Consider the following 13,917-nt stretch of genomic DNA (forward strand, 5'->3'; position numbering starts at 1 on the left):
TTTTAATTACACCTCCTCACCTATCACTTTTGTACCAGATGCCAGGAAGCAATGGTGAGGACACTAATTATTTCTCTCACACACACATACAGGATGTTTTGGATCGCTGTTTTCATGCTTTAGAAAATCTAGCCTGTGACGGGAGACTTTGGCCAATCACAGGTCATTTCAGAGTGAACGTTCCTATTGGCTGTTCTCCGACTGGTTGGCGGTGCTTGGTATTTCCTCAACAGATCTCAACATGGCTACCAGGTCCAGCCTTTCTCATTCTACAGCTAAACAGTACACTACAAGATGTTTCTGAAAACATTTGAGGAGATAAATAGGCAGTACACTAACAAAATATTGATTCATATTTGATCAGCGCTGTCTAATTTGACCGTTTCATCGGAGTTCGCGAGTGATTGACAGCTGCTCAGAGATTGCTGGCTGCATCTCGGCTCTGATTGGTTGTTTTCCTCCAGTCTGTGAAATCTTGCAGATGCCAATAGGAGCACCGGAGGACAAAGACGCACATTAGTTTTTTCAGATTTCCTGTCTCATGCACTACTGTCAGGATATCGTGACCGTTTTATAAAAATAACTTTTCTTAATCATATTTGCTCCATCTCTACCCACTGCTGCTTTAAGGATACAAGATATCACAAAATAACAACCGTTTCACTGCATTTTCAGGTTTACCATATGACTACACTTTACTGCCATTTTGATATCATTTCCCATAAACTAACTATTTACATTATCAGTTGCTACATGAGCTGATGTTGAGACAACCGGTGTGAATTTCCTCTCCCCAAACCAGAGTTTTTGATTAATCTTTTCCGCGCATCGTGAAGATCCCCCACCCAACCGGAACACCCACTCACCACCACAACGTCTATGTCTTCAGATTTGCAACCATAACAACGTCGTTCTCAGTAAAGACACATTGTTTCCTGCCCTGAGCAACGCTCCGTGTAAGTGGAAAAGATTGATAAGCATCAATCTGTGGTTTCGACAGCACGTTTTATCACGGTAGCATATGGCCTCGTGGTGTTTTCGGAAACCTAACCCTGTTTTGGCTTTCCGTTCTAACTAGCTATCAACATTTGCTGTCTGTACCCTCCTTCTGTACACGGTACACACAATAATGCATGGGTTATCAGGATAAGAATCAGCTTTATCAGCCAGCTATGAGTACGCATAACCAGATTAGACTCCAGTTGTTGTTGCTATCTGTGTGTGATTGGTGTGGTTATAATAAGATTGTATTTAATGGAATGAAATAAACCACAAACCAGATCATTTATATCAGAGGTTTTGAAGTTGGGAGGCGGGTCTCCCCGAAGGGCTCCAAACAGTTCACATAGAATAGCCTAAATGTGTGTGATTTGGTTAAAGAGATAGTTCAGAGATACAGTAGTTTTGGGGAATTTCACTGTTTTGAGTCATAAACTAATAAATGTCTTTAGGACAGACCTTTTTTATGTATTTGGTGTAGTCTGAAGTTATGTCAAACAGCAATATTAGGCTACCTTGGCTCAATTGTTGAATGTCTATGTGATCATATAACATAATCATGACCCCATAGGCATCGAGGAATTGAGCGAATCTAAGCAAGTAAACTAAAGGGGAGGTGAAGGGGCGCCTTTTACCAAGCTTTGTCTGAAGAAAGGCCCACAGTCTCAGACTTTGAAAACCTCTGATTTAGGTAATGCCACTGCAGCTAATTAATCTAAATAAGTGCACTTGTGTTTTCCTCATGACGCCCTGCTCTACGCCGATTTACAGCTGTGCCATACGCTTTCCACTCCTTAATAATTGATTTAACTTGAATCTCAGGGGATGTTCGTTGACTTGGATCAACTGACGTGTGTTTTTCAATCACTTTCTCTCCGAGTTGCTTGGAGTGTTCCTTCATGGTCTTCATGGTGTAGGTTTTGTCATAGACTCGCTTTCCAGGTACAGGTGTACCTATACCATCAACTTAAACTCCTTGTCTACCCACAGGAGATTTAACTTATGATGTGACTTGGCTCATATTGGCTGCACCAGTGATGATTTAGGTGTCATATTTGAGGGGGTGAATGCTACTTTGTATTTGTACAAGTACTTGATATTGACTTGCACTGCTCCTCTGCCTGCCTGCTTGCCTTCGCTCACACAGCGCACTCGTTCTCGCTCGCTCGCTCGCTCAGCTCGCCCTCCGGCCGCGGTCGGGAGATGAGGGAGGAAAAGCCAACACTAGGATCAGCATTGATTCATGTAGAGACCTTCGTCTGGTCAGCTAACATTACTGCCAAGCAGGTGAAACATAGAGTGATATTGTGGTTTTAGCTGATGTGTCTCGCCTAACTGTTTTCACGGATGCTCGCTCACATTCACGTAGCGCGTGCACACGGGCGAGCTAGAGCAACAGGACGCTGACTTTCGCTGACTTAACGGCCACAGGTGTCGCTGTTACAACCAATTTCTGATTCTTACAAACAGTCCCTTTAAGGTTAGGGTAAATTTAGGTTTAGGTTAGGGTTAGGTTTAGGCAGCAGTTCTGGTTAGGGTTAGGGTAAGTCTCCAGGAAATGAATGGAGGCCTAAGTTAATGTCATATCCCCTAAAGGGATGGAAACACAACCTGTATGTGTGTGAGAGAGAAAGAATTAGTGTCTTCACCATCGCTTCCTGGCAGCTGATACAAAAGTGAAAGGTGAGTAGGTGTTATTCAAAATAATCTATATGATATGTGACAGGTCTACAGGTTCCTATGGGGGTATCGTTTTCTGTTGGTGCCTCAGGAGAGTATTACTGGGCTCTGAGCCAACCTTTCTCCTCCTCATGCTATCTGTGACTGTGACGAGAGGCGGAGCTGAGGTGGACGAGGATTGTTCATGCAAAAATGTTTTGTTTTGATCAAACGCCTTCAAGGTTTAGTCAGATGAGGACTTAGAGAAACAGGCGGGCTGCTGGTTGGAGCAGCAGAGAGGCAGTGCGCTCAGAGGATCTACTATTTTTCGCTCTTCCCAGCATTAACCAGCTACATGGACCAGCGGGGAAAACTGCAGCTTCGTGATGTCACACGATATTTCTGTGACTGTTTCCTATTTTAAATGTGTTTTCAATGTTTAAACGAGGTTTCGGCACCGCGCTGGCACTTCTTGCCGTCGTGGTGTCCCCACTGCTGCTGGAATGCACCACAACATGTCAGGTGAGTTTAACACCACCATGAACTCACTGCAGAAATCTCTATAAAACAATCATTATGCAATAAGACATGCATATGCAATAAGATATGCATACGTTTTTGTGAATGCTTGACTTATTATGTTGTCCTTGTACTTTAGATGAAGGAAGTTGATGGAGGAAATAAAAATGGTTTGTTAAAAAGTATCTTATCACATTGATTATAGCATCAATATCTCCACGTGGAAGCCACATGTGTTTACTAATACTCTCCTGTTGTCTGTACAGATCATGTTGGGGCAGACTGCCCTGTGAGACTGACCTCAGTCCTGCCTCAGGAGTCTAGGGACAGTTACTCTGAATATGTCACTGTCCATGTCTGGATGAAGACTGATGGTAATGGAGCCAAACCACAGCTGCAAAGTCCATTTTGTTATCTTGTATACCCACATTTCATCATCTCTAAATACATACGAATACGATAATACTTTATTGTCAGACAGGTCTGAAATTTGTTTTGCATCACAGAAAGGACAAAGACAATCAAAAGAAACAAGGATACATACATTTAAACATTACAATCACAGGATATTCAGGGCCCTTCAACGTACATTTGATCTGGGATTAGGCTCCATATTTAGTTTTAGGATACACTGGTGTACAAAAGAGTGCTTCAGTCTAACCTTATTAAATCGTGGAACCATGTATCTCCGATTTGATGGTAACAATTCATATTCACTGTTCAAAACATGGTTGGGGGTCAGAGACGATGGTGTTTTAGTCAGCCTTAATATGTTATCATGATAGGCTGATTCATAGAATTTCTCAAGGGGCTGACCTACAATCCTTGAGCAGATTTTCATTTGGTGGAGCAGTTTTGACTTAAAGTAGTGGACAAACTCTTGTACCATGTAGTATAACAATACTGTCGAACACTCATAATAATGGAAGTAAAAAAAAAAAAGAAGAATTTGTTTACTCGCACCAAAAGACCTGAGGCTGCGGAGAAAGAAAATTCTTTGTTTTGTCTTTTTACAGACAAATTCGGCGGTATCTGCGTGTACATAAATGATCTATGGTAAAGCTGTCATTGTCTCACAAAAGTGTGTCACACTGCTCTCTTCCAGACTTCTGCAAGGCCCCAAAGATTGAAATTGTTGTCTGGACCCCCCTCTACACAGAAAAAGAGATAATTAGGCCTGTGAGAACAAGGAAAAGACAAAAAAAGGTTTGCACCTGCCCCAAACTCTGTAAATGCCATCATGAGCCTATACAGTTCATAGTAGTTCAAGGTGGAACACAATGGTATCATGTCTCTTTCTCTATTCTCTCTTTCTTAGTGTGACAATGAAATACAACCGGGTGAAACAGAAGTCAGGTGTGTCAGCCGTGTCAAGCAACCACGAAGTGATACCAGATTTGCTCTGGTAAGAGGATTTTTCCTGTTTTTGGCTCAAACATACTGTCATGATATTAAGACAATTCTGATGATGATGGTGTATTTTTTGTGTTTTTTTCCAGTGGGAGCTGGTACATAATTGTGTCGAGGCTGAAGCAGATGGTGTTGTTTCCGTGTCCTACAGCACAACATCAACAAACTGCAGTGTCAATTACACAGTACCAGGTACTGTATATTTAGGCTTGATGTTTTTTTTTTCATACACTCTCCACGATTCTTTCTCCATCAGAGCAGCCTGTGTAGCACAAAGGAAATGTAAGAGTCAGGTGTGATATATCCTGTCTCAGATGGGTGACACATTAAAGGAAAAAAAACAACACAAAGTGTCTCAGGAAGTGTGTCGGGCCACTACGAGCCTCCAGAACAGCTCCAATGCTCCTCGGTATAGGAATGCACTTATCCGACCTTTTCAGTCCTGATACCGATAGCAATACCTGGGCTTTGGCTATCGGCCGATATAGAGTACTGCTCCGATACCATTTATTAATAAGCTGTATGTCTCACTGTGTGGAAGTGACTGGGATGATTATTTTATGTGTAAGGCAACATCAGGCTTGACTTAAACATCGCTTTCCTAACTTTGTAAAACAAAACACAACATAAATACATACGTAAAACAACATAAATGTTGTGAATTGTTATTTATTATTCAAATAATAAATCGTACACACACAACCATGGCAAAAAAATCTGCTGCAGCATATGATTCATTTCATTTTTATGCTCTTCAAAACATTCAGTGACCTCTCACGCCCTGTGACTGGGATCATTGTTAATCCTGGAAAAACACGCACATCAGGGTAGAAATGTATCAGAACAACTTAACTGTTTCTCAGCTTCACTCCCGTATCCACATTTTTCCATCTGTATGTTTTGACCCATCAGCGTTGATGATCATATCCTGTATTATATCACTTTTTTCTGTGACTTAGATCCCGTACCAGACTTTGATCTGTCTGTGAACCGGTCGTCTAAATCCATCTCTGTCACCGTGGAGCCTGGAGACAAAGTTCACGCCAGATGGTGTTACCAAAAAGATGCAGGGCACTGCAGTTCAGACTCCAAACTAATAACTGTAAGTATCAGAGACACATTTATCTGCATGTGTGAACTTTAGTTTGTACCCACTAAAGAAAGATTTTTTTCTGTAACATATTTGTATGTTCTTTTCAGATTGATCCATCTCAGTCTCGATCCGCTCTCCTTAACATCCCCTACCTGCTGCCCTGTGTGTGTGTGGAGGTACTTTCAGCTCCATTTATTTTTCTATTCAGTCAAAATTATTATTTTATTTTTCTCACGCCTGTACATGTCTTGTCTGCATCAACAGGTATTTTACACCCGCACAGATTCCAAGCGACAAAAGAAGTGCCCTTTTCAAAATGACAGCCTCACAGGTGGGTGTGACAGATGATTAATGTCAGGGTCGGATTGAAAACAAAACGATCTTGTTGGGAACTTTTGTCAGTTTACCACGGACGACTGAGACACTGTGTCTCAAGCTTCAGAAATACAAAACTGGTATTCCCCTTCATCTGTTAGATGGAGTCTTGCAGTCTTACACAAGACCAGTTTTAGATCTTGTTACAGTTCATACTCTTTATGTAATTTCTTTCTGTGTCTCAAATGCATCAAAGCTGCCTTGCTGGTCACAGAGCTCACTGTATTGTGTACTGAAAACTAGTTCACAAACTGTAGTCTCTCTTCTCAGCCAGCTAGATGAGGTAAAATTGGAATTCGCTCCTGTTTTGTCATATATTTTTTAGAGCACACCAGTTTTATTAGAGAATTGTATTTTGAGAAAATCCTTAGTTTTAAAGTTGCTATTTTTAAAGGGTCAGTTCACTGAAATTACAAAAATACATATTTACCTAGTGGTATCTATCCGTGCAGATAGTTTTGGTTTAATGTGTGTCAAGGTTTTAAGACATACGGGTGAAGGGAACTTTGTGGTGCTTACAGCACTGAAAAAATACATTCGAAAAAACTCAATGATGTATTTTCAGAAACAATGTAACCGGCCGGCTATTCAAGAAAATACAGACCTCATGTGTTCAGTTTTCACTGGAACTATTTCTCTTTCCTATCAGTGGAACTACAATAGAAACAGAAGACATTGTTTCTGGAAAGACTAGTTGGTATTGAGGTTTTAACATTTGCATTGCAAATTTAAAGGAACAGTCCGATATTTTGGGAAATAGGCTTATTTGCTTTCTAGTTAGAGTTAGAGAAGATCTTGTATCTGTTTGGTGAATATAAGGCTACAGCCAGCAGTCAATTAAAGCTACGTTTGGTAATCTTCTTCAAAAATTTTAATTCTCATTACATCCCAACAGCTATAAACAAATCAAATGCTCTGACAAAAAAAGGGGGAGAAAAAAAACGGCATCTGTTGCTGTCGCAGGACTGTAATAAAAGGCCTGTCTACCTACCTGCCCGCGGTCACTCTGCCCGTGCACTCATTGCACGTCACCAGTCTTCCATAATGTACCAGCTTGACAGCTGTGAGTAATAATAATAGCCATGTTCGTTGTTTACGCTCATTATGATATTTATTTTATTTTACCTTTATTTAACAAAGTAAGTCAATTGAGAACCAAATTCTCATTTACAATGAAGACCTGGCCAAGAGGCAGCGACAGAAGGCAAGTTGATACAAGCAAATTCAAAAGCAGGTGCAGTGATCAGAAAGTATTGCTTGTAATGAGTTATTAAAAGAGGGTAACAGAATGAGGGTGTGGAGTTTTAGCATGTTCTGTAACTCATTACAGTCAGTAGGAGCGGCAAACTGGAATGAGAGATGACCAAAGGAGGTGTGGTATGCTTAGGTTCATGATAATCATTTTGGGGGAGTGTCTTTGGAAGGAGCCCTGAAGGGATGTAGTGGCTAAAAGAGTGCCTGCAAACTTGGGAAACCCTCATGATTGTTAAGGTAAAGTATTGATCTCGAATAGTTAAAGTTAGGCGTTGATCTCAAATAGTTAAGGTTAGGATAGGTCGTCGGGCAGCGAGTCTCGCGAGAGCTTTTGCAAGTTTTCGTAGATCTCAGATCAAAATTTGCAGTTTGTGGGCTCCCTTCTAGACATGACCCTGAAAGGACGAGTTACAGTGTGTTACAGACCTGGCAACTTTCTCTCTAGATTTAGGGACTTTTGGAGCTAGGGCTGCTAGCTACTTCATTGGATATGGGAGAGGCGTCGACCTTCTTATCTAAGCTTTGGCAATAAAGTGAATAAGCATTGGTATTTCCCAAATAGTCTCTTTAATTCCATTCACCTGGATTGTATTGGGATGACGAGTGAAGTTTCAGAGACAAAAACCCAAACTAACTGCATGGCTTGACACCAGAGGGGGTGAGAAATATGTGATAACACTTCATTTTACAGGCCCACACATTTCATGGTAATTAGGTGATAATTAGCAAGTAACCTTTTTAAATTTTTTTGGGAATTACTGCCAAATTATCCCAATATTTACCTCAAAATGTAATTACTTTATTATAAACATTATTTAATAATTATATTCCGCTATTTCCCAATAGCTGGTAATTTATTTAATAAATTTCCAGGAAAAGAATACAAAGTTGATTGATATGCTTTATTTCCATGTCTGCTGGTAAATAGTTAATAATTAGCAAATAACTTCTTTGAAATTTCTTTAAAAAGTCCCTGAATCATTACATTAGCTACCAGGTTACATTTGTGTAGACAATTAAGTCACAAAATGGTGAGATTTGTGCCTGATCAGAAGTATCTTCTATCAGTTCTGGTTTTCTACCTCCGATGAAGAGCAGCACACTGCCGCTTCTCAAGCCAAACGGCCCTATTTTAACCATTATATGCTATTTCAGCATTTCATTATTAAATAATGTTTATAATAAAGTCATTTTTAGTCAATTTTGATGTAAATGTTGGGGTAATTTGGCAGTAATTCCAAATAAATTTCTAATAGGTTAATTTCTAATAGGTTAATTTTACATCCTTGGATAAACCACAGTTGTAAACATTTGCGTCCTCAACAGATGTCGGAGATGTTTGGCTGTCCTCTGAAGTCACGCCGTTCGAGTCAAGTTTGATGTGGCGCTCCAAGTGCGACCTGAAGGTCTCTGCCTCCCTCTGCTGGAGCCAATACGAACACCTCTGCACACCTGTACTCAACTCCACACTGGAGGAGGAGAACGACGATGAAACAAGCCTGGTAAGTCTGGCTGGACTGCTGTTGATATTGGTGATAAATTCCTGATTGAAACTAATAAAGCTTTCTCAAACACCCACTGTGTCTCCTCAACAGGTATATAACACATCTGCAGTGGACAAACACCCTCAGATGTGTGTGCAGGTGAGAATTAGCCAGATGTGCTTGCATTGATTGAAACATGTCAAATTGTTTTAGTTGCAGATTCACATACTTGTGTTTCATTTTTACAGTTTTCTCTACAAGGCAGTCATCACATCCATTGCCCCTTCCAGGCTGGTGAGTCAAATAGGATAAAAAAAATATTATTTTTCCTGATAGCTGTGATTCTCAATGTATCTGTGTCCCTCTCTCCTTGTCCTTCACAGATATGTCTTCATGGGAGGTGTATATTGAACCAGGCAGGCAGAGTGTGTCTTTGTATCTCACTTCCTTCGTTCCTGCAAAGTTCTCGGCTCAACTCTGTGTCCTTAATAAGAGAGGATGTACACCCATGGGCCAGGTCCACTCAGTGACAATGGTAAGCATGTGATTGTGAGCAGAGTTGTCCCTGACCAATTTGGTGCCCTAGGCAGGATTTTAGCTGGTGTCCTTGCACTCTTTCGGCACGCGCGGAAGCCTGCTTTACCTGCTTATAATCTACCATATTGACCTTGATTGTGAGACACCCTTTTTTTTTCAAGACTCTGTTTTTAAAAAGAGCAAATCTTGTTTTTATAAAAAAAATAATTAAATCTGACCAGAATGCACTAGTAACATTAACAAAAAAAACAAGGTAAGGTGATATATATCTTTTAAATGAAATTGTCTTGTTTGAATAGGCCAAAAATCCAACTGCAGCCTACTGGTAGGCCTATTTCCAACATAATTGAATTATCTAAAAGTGAAAAATAGAACCATAGGTTATATTTTAATTAGACTCTGCCTGTCTCATTGATCACCATGATCTTAAAACTGGAATTATTCTCTTCCTCAGTTCTTGGTTTACTTGGCCTAATTTTAACCCTCTAAAAATGATGGTGGATCATCTGACTGGCATTAACATTACTGTCTTTTGAAGGCCGTTCAGTCCGGATTTCAGTTTTTAAGATAGCGAATATACAGGTATCAAATGAATCTTGATATTGCGATGAATCCATTGATACCAAACATGTCATGTTAGCTTACTGGGAGAAGGGCTAAATATCACTCCAAAGTTATCGCGACGTCCACCTCAGTGACAAATGACAGTGTTATGACCAGGCTGTTTGTGCCCCCTCGGGCACTTGGTGCCCTACGCACTGCGCGTGTGCCTAGCGGCCGAGCTGTTTGTGAGAGAGAAAGAGCTAAAGAGAGAGAGAGTGGGAAAAGATGGTAATTTAATAAGTAAATGTGTGACTATTATCCATTTTACAGGAAGAGAATACTGCTGAGACGAGGATAAATGTGCCTCTTCATTTTCATGCTGGGAAGCCGTGTGTGCAGGTAAAGTGCATGCCCGTGAGACAGGTGTTTCTGGCGTTACCTTTTCTCTGTTCTCACTCTTTTAATCTGCTTTTCTGCAGGTGTGGCAGTCGGATCCTGCTCTTCGTGGTAGAAGAATTCTGTGTCCGGACTGTGAGTCTCAAGTTTACCATCGCTTGAGCTTTTGTGCATCAGTTCATGACTGCATGCATGCACACACAACTCCTGCAAATTAAATAAACACACCTTTTCTGTTTCTACAGACACGCACAACAGATGTGGCATGTATGCTGTGGCAGCTTTGATATTAGTGGCTACTGTTGCATCGCTGGGAATTCTCATTCACCGTCTCACCAAGAGTGGAGCTGCAGGTCGGTTCCTCTCTGTCTTTGAGTGGTTGCACGTCTCCATCTTCAGATTTTGTGTTGCCTCAATTGATTTATTTGATTGATGCCTGATTGCAACTTTGCTAAATTCACAATCTTAAAAAGGAAGAATTGTAATTCAGCCAACAAATAATAAATAATCTCTTTTTTTTTTTCTCTCCTGAATTTTCCCCTTTTCTCCAGGTTGGCTCTGTATCCAGGAGCCAGTCTTGCTGGTGTGCTCATCAGAGCAGTCAGCCCACGTCTCTGCCGTGTGTGCATTAGCCTCAATCCTACAGGGGGAACTAAGTGCCAAAGTGCACATGGCTTTGTGGGCCCAAAGCTCACAAAAGCAGGCTGGGACCGGGACCGGGACCGGAGTAGCAGATCTGGGTCCACTCCCCTGGCTGTACGGGCAGTGGGAAGCCGTGCGTAAGGCACAAGGAAAAGTGTTGATTATTTGGAGCCCTGGAGCAACAAATACCTATGAGAAGTGGAGGGAGGAGAGGGCAAAGATGGATAAGAATGAGAAAAAAATGGACGATTACAGCAAAGCAGAGGTGAGACATGAGAAAATAAGAGTAGAGGTGGAAGAGGTTTTGAAACCAAATGGAAGAAAAAACAAAAAAGAGAAAGCTGCAAGAAAAAAAGGTGTCAAATTATGTGATGATAAAGACTGGTACACCCAGAGGGAGCCCTCTACAGTGATCGCACCAGTGTTTACGGCTGCTCTGGCCTGCCTAGAGGGGGCGCTGCAGGAGGGCAACGGTCAAGGAGTGGCCCTTGTCTACTTCCAGGGTCTTTGCCACAGCAGGGACATCCCAAAGGCCTTCAGAGGTGTCCCTCGGTACTGCTTACCGCAGGATTTCCGGGGTTTGATACAGGAGCTGGGAGGGATGAGAAGACAGACAAAAACTGGTAAATTCAGGTGGCACTGCTGGCCCAGGCTCCTGTCTAAAGTGCTGTCAATATGGCTAGCACGGCAGCTAGCCCAAAGACTACAGAAACTGCTGCCTCAGACGAAAGGAAAGAAAATGCAAGAGCTGAGCGTCACACCTTCAGCAAACATGATGTCTGATAAAAGCAGGCTCAAGTTGCCACTGGCAGCCAACATGGCCAGGCTAGGAACTGTACAAGAGCATGAGCCTCTCCACTAGTCGCCATGGTGAGCAGTGAAACTTTAATCTCAAGTTTCACCTGTCTGATGGGGACAGACTTTTGTTCTGCTGGAAACATGATACATGAGATACGGGAGCCGGTGTTCCATTGTGAGCGCCTCAGAGCCAAACGCTCTGTAAGAACTTTTCATTACTTGACAACCCATCATGTGAAAAACGCCACCACTCGTTTTGCATATTAAGAATAGGTAAATACTCTGTCCTGTCCGCATTTAGCCTCTAAAAGAGGCTCTTTATGTTGCTTTCGTGTATGAGCCATAGTGAACACCTGTCTTATCTACTGTATGCAAATATGCTAACCACTATGAAAATCTGTTTGCAAATTATACCTCACTCTTCATGATGCATTTAATGTTTGAAAATATTGCAACAGCAGAGGTGACTAGCTTTATGACTGCAGAATACAGGAACAAGCACATTTACTTAGGATTTTCTAAACAGGGACGTTGAGCCAGACCTGTCCGAGGATCGCCAGTGTTAGAGTGCAACAGGTGGAAAGATGAAGTGACTTGTATTGAAGTGTGCTCGACCATTTGGCAGTTAATTCATGTGGTCATGTACTACTACTGTTGCCTTTAGTATGGGAAACTTATTATTTAAGAAGACGTATTCTGCTTATTTTCAGGTGCATACTTGTATTTTGGGTTTCTACTACATGTTCACATGATTTAATGTTCAAAAAACTGTTTACTTTTCTCATACCTTTTATCACCCTCTGTCTGAAACGCTCTGTTTGAGTTCCTACCCCGCCCTCCCGAAAAGCCCAGGCTGCTCTGATTGGTCAGCTGGCCCTCTCTATTATGATTGTTCAGCTGAACCTAACTATTCAGGTCCGCTTCAGCTCCGCTCTAACTAGCTTTGTTTGAGGGCATGCCATACTAGCTGCTAGGCAAACTGTGTTACTTGGTGACATCACCGTGTTACAGAAAAAAAGGCGGGACTTCAATCAAGGCGTTTCAGGCAGTTCAGGAGCAGTGTTTCTGTGGGGGAGAGTAACTCTCTTTGGCGTGGACTTTGCAGACCTTTCACATATACAAAAAAATATATAACACACTAAAGGACTGGGAAAATGCACAAAAGCATAATCGGGCCCCTTTAAATCTGTGCACACATACATACTGCCTACTAAGAACTAAGTATTAATCCATCAATGTTTTGTTATTTATTTTTCACAGCATGCTGCACTTCTTTATTCAGCAAACATCTGATTGCCCCTTGAAGAAATATTTGTTCAGCACTGTTGGCATTAGAACATTTTGAATGGAAGATAATAAAAATGGTTTTAATATATATAAATAAAGAGATTCACTTACTGAAATGGCCAAGGCAAAACTGCTTTTATATGACTGAAATCTGTTTTTCAGCATTCAGTGTCTTTTTTTATAAGCTTCATGTGTTTTCTTGAACCTGTTTATTCACTTGAGTTACACTGAACGACCACAACATTAACAAATCTCCAGGATTCTGACCTTCTTGACAGGAATACTAAGGAAGTAAATCATCATTTACAGTATCAACACTGGAATATCATGTTCAGCATGTAATGGTTAGTCTCATAGTCTCAGGAGAGTAACTTCCTCTGATGTGGACACTGAACTAAGGCACACTTTTAATAACTTTTATAGACTGACAAAAAAGACAGAAAATCTAGCCTGTGACCGGAGACTTTGACCAATCACAGGTCATTTCAGAGAGCGTTCTTATTGGCTGTGTGTTTTGGCTGGTGGGCGGTGCTTGGTATTTCCTCAACAGATCTCAACATGGCTGCCGGGTCACAAACTTTCTCATTTTACAGCTAAACAGTACACTACAAGATGTTTCTGAAAACATTTGAGGAGAGTAATAGGCATTACAGTAACAGAATATTGATTGATATTCGATCAGCGCTGCCTAGTTTGACCGTTTGATCGGAGTCCACGAGTGATTGACAGCTGCTCAGAGACGGCAAGGCTCCAGCTCGGCTCTGATTGGTTGTTTTCCTCCAGTCCTCCAAGTGAGATCTTACAGATGCCATTAGGAGCACCGGAGGACACCGGAGGACACCGGAGGACACAGAGGCACAGGATTTTTTTCAGATTACCCTTTTCATGCACTTCTGTCAGGATATAGTGACCGTTTTATAG

General features: G+C 41.4%; 1 protein-coding gene across 1 annotated transcript; it reads left to right on the forward strand.

Moving 5' to 3' along the window:
* The first annotated feature begins 2,903 nt into the window (after nucleotides 1-2,903).
* LOC141772659 (uncharacterized) lies at nucleotides 2,904-13,107 on the forward strand. Its single transcript, XM_074643906.1, has 17 exons — nucleotides 2,904-3,180; nucleotides 3,317-3,347; nucleotides 3,444-3,551; nucleotides 4,283-4,383; nucleotides 4,496-4,582; nucleotides 4,677-4,779; nucleotides 5,547-5,689; nucleotides 5,788-5,856; nucleotides 5,945-6,011; nucleotides 8,636-8,811; nucleotides 8,905-8,952; nucleotides 9,042-9,087; nucleotides 9,177-9,328; nucleotides 10,204-10,272; nucleotides 10,353-10,404; nucleotides 10,515-10,622; nucleotides 10,821-13,107. The coding sequence occupies exons 1-17, from the start codon at nucleotides 3,094-3,096 to the stop codon at nucleotides 11,771-11,773; spliced, it is 2,400 nt and encodes a 799-aa protein (XP_074500007.1). The 5' UTR covers nucleotides 2,904-3,093; the 3' UTR covers nucleotides 11,774-13,107.
* Nucleotides 13,108-13,917: the final 810 nt, after the last annotated feature.

The sequence above is a fragment of the Sebastes fasciatus genome, chromosome 8, assembly GCF_043250625.1.
Source record: "Sebastes fasciatus isolate fSebFas1 chromosome 8, fSebFas1.pri, whole genome shotgun sequence".
In the NCBI taxonomy this organism is placed as follows: Eukaryota; Metazoa; Chordata; class Actinopteri; order Perciformes; family Sebastidae; genus Sebastes; species Sebastes fasciatus.

Excerpts from the sequence above, each read along its gene's own strand:
- LOC141772659 (XM_074643906.1), top strand. The coding sequence starts at position 3,094 with ATGTTTAAACGAGGTTTCGGCACCGCGCTGGCACTTCTTGCCGTCGTG. Across the intron at positions 5,690-5,787 it reads CAGACTCCAAACTAATAACT|ATTGATCCATCTCAGTCTCG; the intron begins GTAAGTATCAGA and ends TGTTCTTTTCAG. Across the intron at positions 6,012-8,635 it reads TCAAAATGACAGCCTCACAG|ATGTCGGAGATGTTTGGCTG; the intron begins GTGGGTGTGACA and ends CGTCCTCAACAG.